The sequence below is a fragment of the Megascapheus bottae genome, chromosome 8 (genome assembly GCF_031878675.1).
Source record: "Megascapheus bottae isolate mThoBot1 chromosome 8, mThoBot2.hap1, whole genome shotgun sequence".
In the NCBI taxonomy this organism is placed as follows: Eukaryota; Metazoa; Chordata; class Mammalia; order Rodentia; family Geomyidae; genus Megascapheus; species Megascapheus bottae.
In genome coordinates, this window is record NC_143516.1 from 38,278,743 (window position 1) to 38,296,815 (window position 18,073).

The following is an 18,073-nucleotide window of genomic DNA, read 5'->3' on the forward strand; positions in this document are numbered from 1 at the left end:
TTAAACATCCAAGAGGCAATTCTTCTATTTTAACAGAAACCTTACTTGAATATTACAATAACACCCAACTGCAGATGGCTTTAATCACTGTTAATGTGACACACGCGGGGAAACCTTCAGGGCACAACTCTGACTTGCATACCCAGCTTGCAGAGGCTGGGAAGTGACTGAACTCAGAGCATTTTCTTAGTGTCTGTAAGTCTGTCACTTCCCTTTCTTCCATTATGCATGTCACTATGCAAATGTGTTCATCTGGCCAATGCTTGAGTTAAGCATGTCTACCTTGCTGATTATCTACACCTCTGGACTATACTTATTCTATAGCTGCCTTTTTTGCAGCTGTGCTCTCCCAGGGGAGAGTTTTGCAGAGGATCCTTGAACACAAATTACGAATCTGTACCATAGCCTCCCAGTGAGTGGGCCAGACACATGGTGTAGTGTGTGTGTGTGTGTGTGTGTGTGTGTGTGTGTGTGTGTGTGTGTGTGTGTTAGGGAGAAAATGCAGAAAGGGAGAATGTGTGTATTTGCTGGTAGCTTTGGTTTGTTTTCTGTAAAAAGAATATGATTATGAGAGAGTAGAAATGATAGAATTATTGATTCTCTCCAGGGATTTCTAAATATAAACATTTTATTTGGAAATCAAAGACAAGGATGTTATTGAAAATACATAAACTTCCATCTCAATTCATTGGAACAATTCGCATAATATTGATTTGGATGACTGTTTTGAAGATACATCTTAACAGTTCAAAGTTGTTATTTTTGGAGCAGCAGCTAAAACTATTGAAGTGGCAAAATTTGAGATTTACAGATGACTGAAAGTAATAGGTAATATTTGAGAAAATATTTATAAATCCATTCGAAATGTGAAATACAAAATGCACAAGAATATAAAATCTAGACTGGAAAATTTAGCATTCATCAATGTATTAGTAGCAATCATAATTACAGTACCATTCAATATGACTTAACTGCAATTATGATGGCTTTATATTAATTGTCTCACAAAATTGTAATAAACTAAAGTTCAGAGAAGGAATCATACTATAATAACAGATATAAAGTTAATATGACCTGGTTTATTAGTCAGATAATTTGATGAAATACTTTCAGATTCACCCATCTGTTGGCCATATGAAGGTAGAGTGAGCAGGATGAAGGAGAAACAGAGAACAGCACCTTTTCGAGTGTGTGAAGGTTGTTGTTAAGATTAATAAGTTAATAAGCATCAGTTCAGTTATGCTTAATAACAAGCCTTTCGAAAACAATGGCTGCATGGGACCAGTAGTTTAGCCTAGGGGTAGAGTGCTTGCCTAGCATGCATGAAGACCCAGGTTTGATTCCTTGGTACCACTACATAGAAAAGCCAGAAATGATCCTGTGGCTCAAGTGGTAGAGCTCTATCCTTGAGGAAAGTCCAAGGACAGTGCCCAGGCCCTGAGTTTAAGCCCCAGGACTGGCAAAAAAACCCACAATGGCTTTGTAAAGAAATGATGCTCCTTGACATGAGAAAGGGTATCAATGTATGTGAATTAATGCACATTCTATCTGGCAAATATAATGTAACCCTTCTATTAATTACAATAAAAACATATGAGAAAAAGAAATGATGCTCCATCTATAGAACTATAAGTTAATAGTTCCAAAGAGTTGCATTACTGAATTCTTTCTTTGCATATACCACACTTTAGACAATTTGTTTATGCATATATGCATATGAGGTTCATAGATGTTTATAATTTAGATGGCTCTGAGCCTCACTTACTTCATTTGACATAATTTTTTCCAGATCCATTTATTTCTCTGACAATGACATAATAATATCCTTCCTGTTGCATAAGTAAAATTCATACACAGATATATTTTCTTGATCCATTGTAGACCATCTGCATTCATAACCTGGTTTGAAATCTTTTAGATAAATACTCAAGAGTGAGATAGCTGGATTATAAGGTAGATATATGTTTAGTGTTTTGATGACTCTCCAAACTGTCTATCATAGTTGCACTAGTTTACATTCTCACCAACAGTGGAGTAGAGTTTCCTTTTCCCCACATCCCCACTAGCCTTTGTTGTTGATTGTACTCTTCATTTTGGCCATTCTTACTGGGGTGAGATGGAATCTCAGTGGTGCTTTGATTTACATTCCCTTTATGTCTCATGCCCTTTATCTATCCCTTCTCCTCTTTCTCATTCCTGTCCTTTAATTCCAGCCATCAATCTGCTTTCTGTTAGTATACGTCTTCAAGAATTTTATAGAAATAAGGTTTACAGTACATTTTCTTTTTATTTTTCTAGCTTCTTTTATGAAGTATTGGTACTCGAAGACTCATCCAGGTTATGTGCAAATGAATAACTCATTCCTTTTAATTCCTGCATAACTTTCTGTCATATGGATGTGCCATGATCTGTTTATTTATTCACCTGTTGATGGATATTGAGCTGATCACACCTTTTGACAAAGAAAGCTATGACAATTCCTGTGAGTCTTTCAATGGACACATTCTATCCTTTTCCTCCGTGAAATACTTAGAAATGGAAAGACTGAGTTGTATGGTAGGAACACTTTGCACTGCAAGAATCCACCAGTATATTTCCCAATGTGTTTGTATCATTTTGCATCCTGACCACCCATCTATATGAATTCTACCTGCCTGACATCCTTGCAATGCTTACAATGGTCTGACTTTGAACTTCAATTAAAGGATGGTAACATCTCAAAGTATGCAGCTTTGTTCCCATTATCATCAACTCAGTTCGTGATGCTTCTTGTAATTGTCTCTTAACTGGCATTCCTCCTTCAGATAAATTGAGGTTGTCAAGTAAGAACTCTGTGCACTTCCTCCCACCACTATAAACTTAGATCTATCCGTACCAATTATTCCCACCTTGCTTCTTATCAGAACAGAGAAGCTGCATCCCCACCTACTCCTGACCCGGTGTCCTGGATCCCATCCTCCCTCTGGAAAGCCTCATCTAACAAGCATCATTTCCTATCTCCTAGCTTCAGACTTTCCAGTGATCTTTACTCTCCCCTTCATCTAACAATGTATTTCATTCTTGGTTGCCAACCTCAGCTCTGTAGACACACTCAGTCTCAAAAAAAAAGTCAATTTAATGCACTTCCATTTATCCAGTCTTTCTTTGATTTGTTGTGATTCTGGATCTTTACTTAGGAACTTTCTACCCATAACTAGGAGCTCTGGTGTTTCCTCTATCCTTCCTGTGATATTTTCATTCTATCTGGCCTTACACTGAGGTCTTTGATCCATTTGGGATTGATTCTGGTATAAGGTGATATATGAGTCTAACTTCAGTTTTCTGTATGTATATAGACCGTTCTACTAGAACTATTTATTGAAGAAACCGTCTTTCTTCCATCCTGTATTTTTGGCTTTCATATCAAATATGTCTATAGGCCGGTGGGCTCATTTATGGGTCTTTTATTCTATCCCATTGGTCCTTAGCTCTATTCTTGCGCCAGTACCAAGCTGTTTTTATTACTATGGCTTTATAATAGTTTGAAGTTTGGTATTGATATTCCTCCGACACTGTTCTTCCTGCTAAGGATTTTTTATTGCTAATTTGGGGACTTTTAATATTCTCTAGTTCATTGCAGCAGTGTTTACCATAGCTGAGATGTAAAATAAACCCAGATGCTCTTCAGTAGATGAATAAATAAGGAAAATGTGGTATATATACAAAATAGAATTCTATGATTCCATTCGAAAGAATGATACTGCAACATCTGTAAGGAAATGGAAAGACATGGAGAAATTATATATTAAGTGAAAGTAAGCCAGAACCAAAGAAACATAGTTGCATGATTTCCATCATTTGTGGTATCTAGAACATGTCTATAAATCTACAAGTGATTGTTTAACCAGATGGTTAAAAAATGCCCTTGGACATGAAAAATTACACAAGACTCTAAACATTCACACAGTGAGACCAAAGCAGGATATTCTTAGGAGAGGATAAAAAATTTTCAGTAGTTATGTACATATGATCATTTTAAATGATATGTATCAAAATGAACTCCAAGAAATGGAAACAAGAATTCTTTTGTTACTTTTCCTTGTGGGTTTTATTTGTTTGTTTTCCTCCTTCGTTGCTGTTTTTTATTTCTGTATCTTCCGTAAGTCTTCTCTGTAAGTTTACTTTTTTTGAGGAAGGTAAGGGGAGCACAGAAATGATGGGACAGAGTGAACAAAAGATCCTCACTAGATCCTCACTGGACACTATGTTGAACTATACAACATGTGGGTGGGGATGGGGGGAAAAGCAATGAGCATGTTTATTTTAAGGGTACTACCAAGTTTGTTGCAACTTGTTACAGCAGCAATAAGAACCTAATATGCTAGGACAAGTGAGACCTCATGGCTTGCTCTGTATTCCTCACTTCTAGACCAGATATCAGGTCCTCTAGAAATGAGTTTGGTGATTCTCTGTTTAAAAAAAATCCTTTCTTTTTTTCTTTGTGGATCATGGGACTTGAACTCAGCCTGGACACTGTCCCTGAGCTCTTCAGCTCAAGGCTACCACCCTACCCTTGAACCAAGCCCCACTTCCCCTTTTCTAGAAGTTAATTGGATATAAGAGTCTCGGGTCTTTTTTGCCTGGGCTGACTTTGAACCTTAATCCTCAGATCTCAGCCTCCTGAGTAGCTAGGATTACAGACATGAGCCACTGCACCCGCTCTAAGTAATTCTTTTTTTGGGGGGGTCAGTCCTGGGCTTGAGCACTGTTCTTAGACTTTCTCAAGGTTAGAGCTCTACCACTTGAGCCTCAGCACCACTTCCAGCTTTTTTCTATGAATGTGGTACCAAGGAATCGAACCCGGGTCTTCGTTCATGCTAGGCAAGCACTTTAACCACTAGGCCAAACTCCTGGCCCAAAGGAATATCATACCTCAGATTTTTTTTTTTGCCAGTCCTGGCTTGAGTTCAGGGCCTGAGCACTGTCCTTGGGCTTTCTCAAGGCTAGAGCTCTACCACTTGAGCCACAGAACCATTTCCGGCTTTTTTTTTCCTATGTATGTGGTACCGAGGAATCGAACCCAGGTCCTCGTGCATGCTAGGCAAGCACTCAACCACTAGGCCAAACTCCCAGCCCTCTAAGTAATTCTTACCAAGGACTATTTCTGTGGTCTATAGTCATCCTTTCCAAGTTAGTTCCTTTGCACTAAAGTCCAGTTCTGGTGGGGTAGGCCCAGCTCTAAAGAGTAGGTAAAGGAGCAACTGTTGGTAGGCACACTGAAGACATAAGAACTAAATCAGGAGAGCAGATAGGAGACTACTGCAGTAATTCTGGACGGTGTTCATAGTGTACCCAATGGGAGAAGTGGCTGTAGTCTGGGTATATTTTTTGAAGGAAAGGACAATGAGCTTTGCTGACACCATAGGAGAAAAAGGCGAGGTGTGATTCAGAGTTTTCTGGCTTGCATAATTGAAAAGATGGCATTGCCATTAAGTTAGATAGTAAATAAGGAATATATTTGGAGGTAAAAAAAAATCAGTGACTCAATTTTAAATGTGTTAAAAGTAGGATGCCCACTAGACAACAGAGGAGATAGGGTAGTTAGCTAATGGAATGACGTTTATCTTTCTCAAAGACTGTATGTTTCCAGCAACTATCGTAGACTTTTATCACAGGAGATTCTTAATTCATATATGATGTACTAAAAGTAGATGTGACATTTCTCTATAGAAATGTTTCAAGATCTAGCCTCACACCACAGATTGGTCGGTGGCAAGCCTATCAACACTACACACATTATCTAACATTGTAACTAAGAGTTATTGACAAGTTGATTGTTACTTCTTGTTGTTGTTGATCTGCCCAGTAAACTTTGTTCTTTATAGTTCTGAAGTGTATCAATTCACTTTTGTTCCATCTCTGAAACAGTTTTCCCCACTGCATTTAGAAAGTTGATGCGCTGAGCTTCTGTATGCCAGATGGCATTCCACACACAAATAACCTCCAATGGTACCGAAGAGTCCATAAACATTAGTTTTCTAGAAACTTTGCACTTGACGAATGAGTACTTACTCGGATATCCGCAGCTCTCAATTTATAGACATAGTAAAGCATACTGCGTTTTTGTTGTTTGTGGGTCATGGGGCTTGAACTCAGCCTGGGCACTGTCCCTGACCTCTTTAGCTCAAGGCTTAGCATACTGGGTTTTAGAATGTTGAAAAGGTCACATTTCTGCTGGGAAACTGCTGGGGATGGGATTGCATTTTCTCTTGTATCTTCTACAAGCAGCTTCATTTCCCCTCTCCCTTGCGTGAAACATCTCTGGTTCACTCACTAGTGACATTGACATTAAAAAAATTTCTAGTTTTAAGTCCTTATTTTACTTATTTTCTCAACACTATTAGACCAGATAACTACTTCTCCAAACATTTGTGTCTTCTTCTTTTTGGGTCACTGTGCTCTCTTGGTTTCTTCCCTCTTTTCTTTCCTTTTGTTTTCTCTCACCAGTTTTTTTTTTCTGCTTTCATCCATTTTTCCTCCTTGTCTTTTTTATTTCTGAGCAGTAAAATTAATCCTTAACCCTCTTCCCTATCCACAAGTCGTCCAATCTGCACCCATTGCTTTAAATATCATCTCTAGGTTAGTAAATCCCAAGTTGGTGTGTTAGCTTAGATCCCTTTCTCCCGAACTCCAGACACACAGCTAATCACCCTGTGCTTCTGTTTTCTTGTCTGTAACAGTACCTGGTCATAGCATCAGTGCTAAATGTTCTGGATTTGGGCCAGTAGATCAGCCTGGTCCTCAGGGAAAGTGATGTGTGTCCTTCATCAACAGCTGCTTTGCTATTCACACAGTGAGACCAAAGGAAGATAATCTTAGGAGAGGGTCACAAAAGCTCAATAGCTATGTGCGTACAATCATATCAAATATTTTTTTATTGAAACGAACTCTAAGAAATGGAAATGAGAGGTTTTTCCTTTGTTTCTGTTTTTGTTTTCTGTACCTTGTATCTTGTTTGTAAATCTATCTGTTTGAGGGACGGTAAAGGGGGGCAAAGAAAGATTGGGACAGAGGGTGAACAAATACAGCAGTGGTACTCACTAGATACTAATTTTGAAAATATATTATACAATTTGTGAGTGAGGATGGTAGGGAAAAACTGATAGACAGTGAGGGAAGGGTAACAGTTCCAGAAGAAATGTACTCATTACCTGATTTATGTAGTTGTAACCCCTCAGTACATCATCTTTACATATATATATGTATACATATATACATATATATGTATACATATATATGTATATATATATATATGAGTTGTCTTGCTGAGTGATAAACAGGGAGGCATGGGTTAAGTTCCATTGTACTAGCCAGGCAAGGTGGCCCATGCCTATAATCCTAGCTATTCAGGAGGCTGAGATCCGAGGATCAAGGTTCAAAGCCAGCCCAGGCACAAAAGGACCTGAGACTTATCTTTAATTGACCTCTAGAAAATGGGAAGTGGGGCTTGGCTCAAGGGTAGGGCAGTAGCCTTGAGCTGAAGAGCTCAGGGACAGTGCTCAGGCCAAATTCAAGCCCCATGACCCACAACAAAAAATCCATTATACTAATAAACTTCTCTATTATACAGTTACCCCTTTGTACAACTAGTTAAATCTAATAAAATATAATTTACAAATAGTTGACTTGCTCTCCTGCTTCTGGTTTAATTTCATTAAGGAAAGTCACCATCAGAAGATAGAATAGAAGGAAGTACTAGTCCAGTAGTTTATTCTTCCAGCTCTCTCCCTATCAGACCATACCTCAGCAATGCTGCTTTCCTTTTCCAAGGTCTCCAACTCCTGCTGGTCAGCCAGTATCTGCAGCTTTCTCCTCTGGTTGCAGTACTCTCCGCTTCTGGCAGCTCATCGGATGTAACTGTGGGCTGGGGAAGGAGTTTCCCTATGTCTTGTCAAATTCCACTAGCCATGTTCACACTTAGAACCATTCAGCTCTCCTCAGTCACCTTATCTGTGCCATTGATTTCTTACTGAAATTTGATCAACTCAGGATTATTATGGGAATTTAATGAGTTTATATTTGTTAAGTGCTTGAAGCGATGGCAGACTGTAGGAGTGTTTGTTATGCTATGTAAATATACAAATGATATGTCCACATGAGCTTTCCATTTATGAGTATAAAACTAGAGATTCTGTGTGTGTGCGTGCAAGTATGTGTGTGTACTGAAATTTGTTATGGAGAAGTGGTTTGTATGATTCCAGAAATTCAAGATCTGAGAGATAGGCCAGCAGGCTGCAGACCTGTTTTTATTTCCAAGGCATCATCATGTTGCAGATGCAATGTTTCTATGCTATTTAAGCCAGGAAACCAGTGCATGGGACACACCTATATTGTGAGGGTCAACCTACTTTTCTTAGAGTTCACTCCTTTAAATGTTAATCACATCCAAATCACTCTCAGGAAATATTTAGATTATTTGACCAATTATCTGAATACTCTAGGATCAGGTTTGATCAGAAAGTTCATCATCACAATTCCCAGTATAAACTGCCCCTAGCCCTTGTTCACTACAAGTCACTGCCATTTTTGCCCAAGGGGAAGTCCTTGGACTTGCCAGGCATGCTCCCCTCTGAAGTTTTTGAACTTGCTTTCTATGCCTAGAAAATTCTCCCATGAAGGAGTATGTCCTACATTCCACTTTGCTGAGCTTACTTTCTAAATTCGAACTCTCCAGTTACCCCTACCAATGGGGTATCCTCATCTTCCTTAAGTTTCCTCTTGGGCATTTTTCCAACACAATGTTATAAATATATTATACATATGTATAAGTACACATACATGTATGTATGTGTGGATTATATATTTGATTTGTTTGTAGGCCAACCCCTCTACTAGAATATAATATCATTAGGACAGAGACTTTCCCATTTACTTTATTGCAGTATGTCTCACTCTAGGATTGTGTCTAGCATACAGTAGACAATAAATGTGAAATCTACACATAAAGTTGCTTATGTGTATTTTTCAAAGGCTCAAGCATATGCATCGTGGGCATATTTCTTCACAGGGCCTCACAGTGCACATGTGATAATATGGAAATATATTGTGATAATATGGAGAAATAGTTTCATCCTCTGAAACTTGTCTTCCAAAACCCAGCAACCAAGAAAGTAGATTAACAGTGTCAATAATGTATACCCCTTAGTGTTCTGGGAACACTGTTACTGTCTTCCTGTCACTGACCCATTTGGCAGTTCAGCAGAAATTGATGAACAATATGCAAATGAATATGATTTTTTTTTAAAAAAGATTTCCTAAGAGGTTGATGGAATGTAATTAACCTTCTCAGTAAAATGCATTCAGAACTCAGCTCTCACATAGTAATTTTATCATCGATCACATGCTCCAAAGTCTATTTTCATAATGTATTTATTTGTGTACAAAATATGTTTCCACCTGATGCATTACAGTAAAATATTCCATCACAAACAACAAAAAATACACCTTTTACCCACTTTCCCCTGCCCCTGAAAATGGCAACACTGTTTTGGCAGTTCAGCAGCTAAAAATAAAGTGCTATTATTAAGCAGTATTGGAATGTCTTCACTTGACAAATGTGATGTATGACTTGAATATACAACCACATCGGTTTTTTTGTTGTTAGTTTTTCACAGAAGGGGAAGCTCTACATCCTGAACCTCCCCCAGAAGATACAAATATTTGTATATATATGTACACATGTATACACTGTATATGTAAAGTGCCAACAAGCCTCTTGGTCCTTGTGAGTTTGTTGCATTTCTATTTAGCCCTTCTTTTCTCCCCCCCCCCCCCCGCACCCCCCTGTCTCCCTTCTCCCAAGTGAGATTCACCCCCTGGGGCCCTCAGAGTTCTTCAGCAGGCACCGAGAAGCTCACCCAAGGCTGGCTTGTTGGAGATGTGGTGTTGGTGAGAGGACACAGGGGGAGCCCTTCAGACCTCACTGGGGGACCTGGAGCGGAAGGGCACTTTGGACTGGAAACAGCCACAGAACAGGAGCCACAGGGCGCGCTGAATCTCCTGGTTGCGGAAGGCATAGATGATGGGGTTGATCATGGAGTTGTAGGTGGCGGGTAGCAGGGTGGCGTAGGTGTAGATGGCTGGGTCCTCCTGGCTACCGACCACGCAGTAGATGGCGAAGGGCAGCCAGCTGACCCCGAAAGTGCCCAGCACCACGGCCAGAGTTCCCACGCCCTTCCGGGTGGCGGCGAGGTGGGGCGGCGCCAGGCAGTGCTGCTGCAGAGCGATCTGGTGCGCATGGCGCCAGACCACCTGGCAGATGCGCACGTACAGGTGCAGCATGACGCCAAAGACCGCGAAGAAGGCCGCCGAGAGCAGCGCCACGTGGCTGCGCGTGAGCGGGCGCACCACGCTGCAGGCGGCGCGCTCGCCCAGGCAGTTCCAGCCGAGCACGGGCAGCAGGCCCAGGCCCAGGGACGCCGTCCAGGTGGCGGCCAGCAGCAGGTGCACGCCCAACAGGGTCCGGCGCGAGTAATAGGTGAGCGCGTTGTAGAGGGACAGGTACCGGTCCACCGTGATGGCCAGCAGGCTGCTGACCGAGGCGGCGAAGGAGGCCACGAGGAAGCCCACCGTGAGCAGACTCACCGTCTCGGAGGGCACCACGTACTGGAACACGAAGTGAAGGATGAGGCCGCAGCCGGCCAGCAGGTCGGCGGTGGCCAGGCTCCCCACCAACACGAACATGGGCGTGCGCAGCGCCGGCGTGGACGCGATAAGCGCCACCACCAGAGCGTTCTCGCCGGCGATCACCGTCCCGGACACGCACAGCAGCACGTCCCACGGGTTCACCGCCGACAGCAGCAGGCCAGGCGGCCCGGCGGGCAGCTGGGAGGACAGCTCCAGGGACCCATTCGCCGCGCCGCCGCCCCCCAGCGCCGCCGCTGCGCGGGGTCCCCACTCGCCGGGGTCAGGCGCCCCGGCTGCCGTGGCCGCCGCCGCCGCTCCCTCGGCCGCAGCCGCAGCCACCACCACCTGGGACTCGTTAAGCGACGCGGCGCTCGCGTTCATCCCGGCCAGATGCTGCTCCCTGCGCAGAGAGAGGGGAGGGAGGGAGGCAGAGCCGGCGTGAGCTGCGGGGCTCCGGGATCTCCCAGGGACCCGGTCCGCAGGGCCCCAGTGGAAGGAGGGAGCGGCCCCGAGCCCCGGGGCCCCGGGCGGAGCGGGGTGGCACCCGAGATCCATGCACACTTGTTGCGCGTGGAGTGCCCGCGCCGACGTCTGCGGGTTCGCACAGATAACACGCACGGACAAACGCACTCGTGGGCACCCCGACGGGCCCCAGAGGTATGCCTGCGCTGGCACACGCGCCCTACCTAACATGCCTCCAAGTGGGATCCCGGCCCCGGCGGGGCCGCTGTCCGCGGTGCTGAACGCGAACTTGGCGCCCTCCCGGAGCCCGGGGAACCACTAGGAAGTGGGGCTGGAAAGAAGGGGGACGGGCGCGCGCGGGGCTGACCAGGTGGTGCAGCTTCGCCCCATCTCTCCGATCTTGAGAGAGTCCCCCAATGCCAACCTTTCTTCACCCTTCCCCGCCCTCGGGCGACTTTATCCCGGGCAGCTGGGCCACTCACCTGGGGAGTCAGGGCCTCGGGGAGCCGCGGGGCTGCGCTCCCACCGAGCGGCTGCCTAGCGGGAGGCGGCCGGGCCCGGCGAGGAGGCCAGCGCGGGACGCCTGTCGCTGTGCCCGCGCCGAGGCAAGTGAGAGACAAGTGAGTGGCAGGAGAGGCGGCCCCGGGCTCCGCGCCCGCGGGAGATTGACAGCTGACGTCAGGCTCCGGGCTGCGAGCGGAGACCGCGCGCCCCGGCCCGCCAGCAGGCTCCCCCGCGCCTCCCCAACCCTCGCCCAGACACCTCGCGGGGCTCGAGCCCACGGGGCCCTCCAGAGCGGGGAGGAGGGCTGAAGAGAATCCCCCCCTCCGCCCCAAGACCAGACAGCGCCCCGAGGGTGAGCGGAGAGAAGGCTCCGCAGAGCCGTCAGGTGCAAAGCAGCCATGGAGAAGCCAGGGCTTCGGGCGCGCGCGTCTGAATGGACAGCAGCTACCTGGAGGACCCCTTGAGGGAACAAAATGAGTTGGGGGGAGACGTAGCCTTTTAAAAAGACTATGTATAAGCTGGGCTCCGGTGGCTCATATTTGTATCCCTAGCTACTCAAAAGGCTGAGATCTGGGGGTTACGTTGGGAGCGAGCCAAAAGCTGGTTCAGGAGCCAAAAGGTGTGGTTCAGGAGGTAGAGCGCTAGCCTTGAGCAAAGGAAGTTCAAGGGCCAGCGCCCAGGCCCCGAGTTCAAGCCCCAGTAAGCAGCACTTATATGCACACAAAACCTTTTATGGTGCTTGTGTCAGCTGAGCAGAAGCGGGAGATATGCAATTGGAAAATTGAGGGGGGAAATGAGTAGAAGGGATAGCTAGGTCATTGAGGAATGGAATTGTTTGTTTCCCAGGCTGTCCGTGCAATTCTCACCCCTAGCCCTACACAGCTGCTTTCCCCACCAACTTCTCTGCCCAGTGTTTCTTGATTTCAGAAGCTGATACTGCCCTTGGAACTTGCCCTTTAATTAAAAACAAGGTCTGTGTCTTGTTAGAAAAGAAGAAAACAGCAAAATGTGATTTACTTTCCCGGCAACAGACTTTGCCCTGTTAATTAGTACCCTATAAAACAAATTACAGGACAAAAATAGTGATAACTCAGCTGCACCAGACTTCAGTAGGCAGGAGTTTTTATTTTCAGCCTAGATAAATCATCCTTTTGGTTTGAAGGTGTTTTGTTTTGTTAGTAAAAATGCAAGTATTAGGCCCTCCCCCATTTTTTAATCAGACAGAATCTTCAATCATTGTATTTGGACAAAAGCTAAAGTAGTTTAGTCTGTATAAGTTTCTAAAATAAATGATTGCACACTGCATCTTGGTATTGTGTGAGGCCACAGTCATGGTCTTCCACGAGTGTGTGGTCTGAGCAGAATGAACATTTATTATTGGTGCTCAAGTCACTCCTCCCTCCAGGCTTCACTTTGCCTCTAGTCCCAGGGGCTCAACGAGAGAAGAAAAGAAAAAAAAAACACTCAGATTGTCCATAGGTCACATGTAAAATAACATATAGAACAGGCTTACCCTGGGCTATCCACTTTCAACATGATCTCCATGCCCCAGGGCATCTAGATTTTACCAGATGGACAAGGCATAGATGGGACAGTTCAGCTCTCTACTGCAATAGCAGGTGTGGTACTCTAAAATGAAGAATTAAAAAAAAAATCAACACTTCACATTTTTTTTTGTCAGCTGTGGGGCTTGAACTCTGGGCCTGGGTGCTGTCCCTGAGCTCTTCAGCTCAAGTCCAGTGCTCTACCACTTGAGTGACAGTGCCATTTCTGTTTTTCTGGTGGCTAATTAAAGATAAGAGACTCTCAGACTTTCGTGCCCAGGCTGGCTTTGAACCCTGATCCTCAGATCTCAGCTTCCTAAGTAGCTAGGATTACAGGAGTGAGCCACCAGCACCCAGCCTACTCTTTATAAATCCAAAACTTAGTTGAATGCCTAAGTTACCAAAAAGAATGATTTGGAGTTTCAACACAAGATTGACATAAGAGCCAGATATTTTATTTTAGAATTGTCAGGTGCATTGCCAAACTACTGTGATGGCATGGATTTTCCTACTAATCGGACAAAGAACCAATGAGGTCTTTAATCATAGCTTTTACAGAAGGACGCTGGTCCTGTAGTCTCCTAGAATACTCATCCTGTAATCCACATGTGACTCCCAGCCTAGCTTTGTGGGAGGAGGGTGGTCTCTCCTCATAACATTAGACAAAATCATCTACCCTTTGATGGAGTAGTGAAGATTTCCTCTCTCCTGAAAATTTGAACTAAAGGTGCAGTAACAATGACAAGTCAGTGTTGGGCTCTGGGTTTGGTAGAAGGCAATAAGGTGTATTAACCTTAGAGGAAACATAGAAACACAGGAAAGCCCATTGGAGTGGAAGAATGAGACAAGTGCAGGAAGAACAGGAAAAAAAAAAAAAAGATTGGGTAGCCAAGAGATCACTGAGGGAGTGATCTCAGTTCCTTGATGACTTCCTAGTTCTGAGAGTTCATGTCCCGGGATGCCCTGACATTCCTTTAAATCTCTACCACAGACCTTCTTAACCTTCAGCTACTATGAGTGGGTAGCTCAAGTTGACTTTTATTCTGTGAATCTTGACATGTGACTAAAGCACGCAGTTGAATATTATTCAAGTGCCGGCTTGATTATGATTTTGGTTGTGTTTTAGTTGCAAAATTTAGTTTCTAACTAGTGGTAGCAAGTTACACTCATGACCAGCCAAATGACAAGCTAATTATACCCTTTGAAAGGTGCTTTGGCTCTTCATATTTTAACACCACGAACACAAGTTATATCCAGGAATTGCAACCCATCAACCCTGACTTTCTCATCTCAGTTCATTAGAATTGCCTAGAAAGCTTATTAAAACCAACCATTTCTGAATCCTTCACCCAGAGATTCTGATTTATTTTGTCTGGCGTGATGCCCAGCATTATATTTTAAATCCCTAAATCCAAATACTCACCAAAGCAGTCATAGAACCCTCCTCCCCCATCATCACTTTAGTTTATAGTGAAATATAAACCAATTCAGTGTATTCCAGTTTGAAATCAATACAATAAAAGAAATTTGGCAACAACACAGCTTAAAGTTACTCGGTGTAACTTCATGTTAGCCCACTAACCTGAAAGAGATCCTCTGAAGACATTTTGTCTTCCACAGTTACACAGAATTTCCTCTCTCTGCCATGATGAAGGCTTAAATTATGTTCTCTCTTTGTCCTCTGAATTCAATGGCCCTAAACACTGGTCTTTGATCTCACATATAGCCACTTCTGTGCCCTCTCCTAGATCGGATTTTTACCAAGCAATTCTGTTTTACAAAATCAGAGCAGTTAGTCAAACTGCATAGACTTTTACAAAACTAAAAGCAGTCGACTCTCTTTCTGGACATTTACATGTGCACACACACACACATACACACAATCCATGTTCTTTATAGTAAGAGACAAGCAGGACCAGTCTCTCTTGGGAAGACGTGATCTATCTGGTGGCACACAGTCTTGTGCTGGCAGGTCAGGAAGACAACAGGAGCTCGGTGAGATGAATGAGGCTGTTTATTGAGAAAGATTGCTCTGGAAAGAGTCAGAAATCATAAAGGAGCACTAAATCCTTTACATTGTCCAGATCGAAGGACAATCTTTTAGGACACATGCTGAGATAGATGCATTCTGTCCAAAATGTCTCCTTTTGTTCTGTTTCCATCTGTCCCCAGGGCTTCCTCTCCTCCTCAGCCATCAATGGTGTGTCCTAATGTAAGGTGCCTATTTCCTCAGCATGGCCAGACACACCAGCGATGCTCCTTTTCCACTCCAGGTGAGCAGTCAGAACTCTGAAGGCTGCTGTCCTATGACATCAATATTTCCTAATATCCTCACCAAATTTACACAAGCAACAGAGTTCCCACATTAACATCACCTGCAGAACACTGGAAGGTAGCTGAGAGTTCAAGTTTAATTCAATTGGTGAATTTTTTTCTTGTTATTGTTGGTATTGGAGGGTTTTTTTGTGGGGTGGGGCCGAAATGGAAGAAGGAAAGGTGAACAAATGCAGTCATGGTATTCAATACACACTATGTAGAAGATGGATTATGCAACTTGTGGGCAGGTGTGGGAGGGGGAAACTAAAGGAAAGTGAAGGAAGCAATAACATTGTCCAGGAAGAATTGGACTCATTAACTGACTTATAGATTTGTAACCCCTCTGTACACCTTCTTATTAATAACAGTAAAACTATATGTAAAAGTACATCAGGAAACTTACAGCATTTAAGAGCATGGGTTTTTTCATAAGAAATGAATATAACAGTTGCATTTCATCAAGAAATATATAATCTTGCAATTTAGGTTACTGACTATTGAATATGACAATGTTAATGAGAAAGTTGGTTTCACTGGTATATTGGCAAAGAAACGTGAAGGCAGTCTTTTCAGAGTGATGACACTGGCTCAGAGGTTCGTAGCCATTATCTCATTTGATTCTTTGAAACAATCTAATGGAGTGAGGGTTATTATCTTTGCTGCCGGGACAGCTGAGGTTCAGAGAGGTGAAATGTTCTGTCCAAGGGTCCACAGGGCATGGTAGGAGACCTGCATCTAGACTGAGTTCATTTCATTCAGTGTGCCATGTTTAACAAGGTCTGCTGGGATATCAGGAGTATGGCAAGAGGCAACTGGAAGTCCCTCCGCTGTCTTCTGAGGCTTGGTCCCTGTGCCCTCTCAGTGCAGGTCTACTTCTCTTTCTTTCTGCCTGGGCCATGGCAGGAGGGGGGGTGATGAGCCATATAAAAAAGGAAAGCAGAGCATTACCAGGAGAGTACTAGCCCTCTCTGTGACACAGACACTTCCTCCTCTCTCAGCCTTCAATCTCTGCTCCCCTGATTACCTGAATGACAGGTGAGCAGGGGCTTGGGGTGAGCCCTCTTCTGGAATGGAGGTTCCTCGATTCCTCCTTACCCTAGTGTTTCTGCTTTGAATGAACAGAAAGCTACCCTTAGACTACAAGGCACAATTAAGGCAGTCCAGGTTGCTCCCAGGGTTTACTTAGAAAGATTCATTGTATACAATGTGTTAACACTCCCATGAGGAAGACAAAGAAACGTTGATCAATGTGTGTGACTGTGGAGAGAGGGATCCAAAATGATAGCTAAATTTTATAACATCAATAAGACTATGAGCAGCATTTTCTAGATAAACTATTTATGGTAAGATGCTTTAAACATGTGTTGCTAACATAAAGGAATTTTGAAAGAAATTCATTCCCAATATTCCCATCAGCTAGCCAGGATAGCTAACCAGACTGTAAATCTGTGATGATAAGCCAGTCCCAGTTCATCTTTCCATCAGTGTGATCTGGCACAGAGAAGGTGCCAAATAAATGCCTGCTGAATAGATATTACAGAATTATGCACACATGTATGCATTTTATAAGAGTATATTACAAAATATGAAATGAGCTGTGAATACAGTATGCTATATGTATGCCTCTATATGTATTTCCATATATGTACAACTTAAGTAATAAAAGCTGTGCTGTCAATATTTTCTATGCTGTACTATAGTTATGTTTTCTTTTGCTTAGTCATCCATTTACTCAATAAATATTTACTGAGCACTGACTGTATGCTCCACTATGTTCTAGAAAATGAAGATGCCAAACTACATGCCTGTCCTAAGAGACAAAGTAAACAGAGTCTGTGAGAACAGCATGATACAGCTGAGAGCTGATCTTAGGGGTTATGGTGACATTCAGGATACTCACTCAGCTTGGAGGAGTCAAAGTGGGCTTTCCAGGAGAACTAAGGCCAAGCTGAGTCTTAAGGATGAATAACAATCACCTAGACAAGAAAGTCATGGAAGTATTCCAGGAAGGGGTAGCTGCATACAAAAAGTGTCAAGCCCAGGGAATCTGACAGACATAAGCTGCCTGATAGGGTAGTTAACCGTGGCTGGCAACTGAGGCAAAGGGGTAGGATTAGAGGTAAATGGGGCAAAATCGTGATGGGCCTCCTGTGCTAGGACTGGAGTTTATCTGGAAGGTAGTGAGGGTGTTGGCTCCCAACAACAATTTGTGAAAGTGTCTCCAACAAATGTCTGGGTGAGAGTGGATGTGGGGAGTCAAGCAAAGCTATTAGGAAGTTGTTACAATGGTGCTAAAAAAAGTGTCACACAGTGATAAGAAGGCTTCGTGGAGGGTAGTGGTGGTGGGACTGGAATCACTAATGGATCCTTCAGGTATTTTGAACATTATATTAACTAAATCAACTAGTTGCTAGAAAATTTTCTTTTGCCAGTCCTGGGGCTTGAATTCAGGGCCTAAGCACTGTCCTCAAGGTTCCTCAAGAATAGCACTTTACCACCTGAGCTATAGCACCACTTCCAGCCTTTTTTGTGTATGTTGAACCAAGGAATTAAACCTAGGGCTTCTTGCGTGCTAGGCAAGT

At 43.6% G+C, this 18,073-nt stretch overlaps 1 protein-coding gene across 1 annotated transcript; it reads right to left on the reverse strand.

Annotated features, from left to right (window-relative positions):
- Window positions 1-9,861: 9,861 nt before the first annotated feature.
- Window positions 9,862-11,049, reverse strand: Gpr6 (G protein-coupled receptor 6). Its single transcript, XM_090337689.1, has one exon. The coding sequence runs from the start codon at window positions 11,044-11,046 to the stop codon at window positions 9,952-9,954; it is 1,095 nt and encodes a 364-aa protein (XP_090193815.1). The 5' UTR covers window positions 11,047-11,049; the 3' UTR covers window positions 9,862-9,951.
- Window positions 11,050-18,073: the final 7,024 nt, after the last annotated feature.

Coding starts and splice junctions, on each gene's coding strand:
- Gpr6 (XM_090337689.1), bottom strand. CDS start 11,046: ATGAACGCGAGCGCCGCGTCGCTTAACGAGTCCCAGGTGGTGGTGGCT.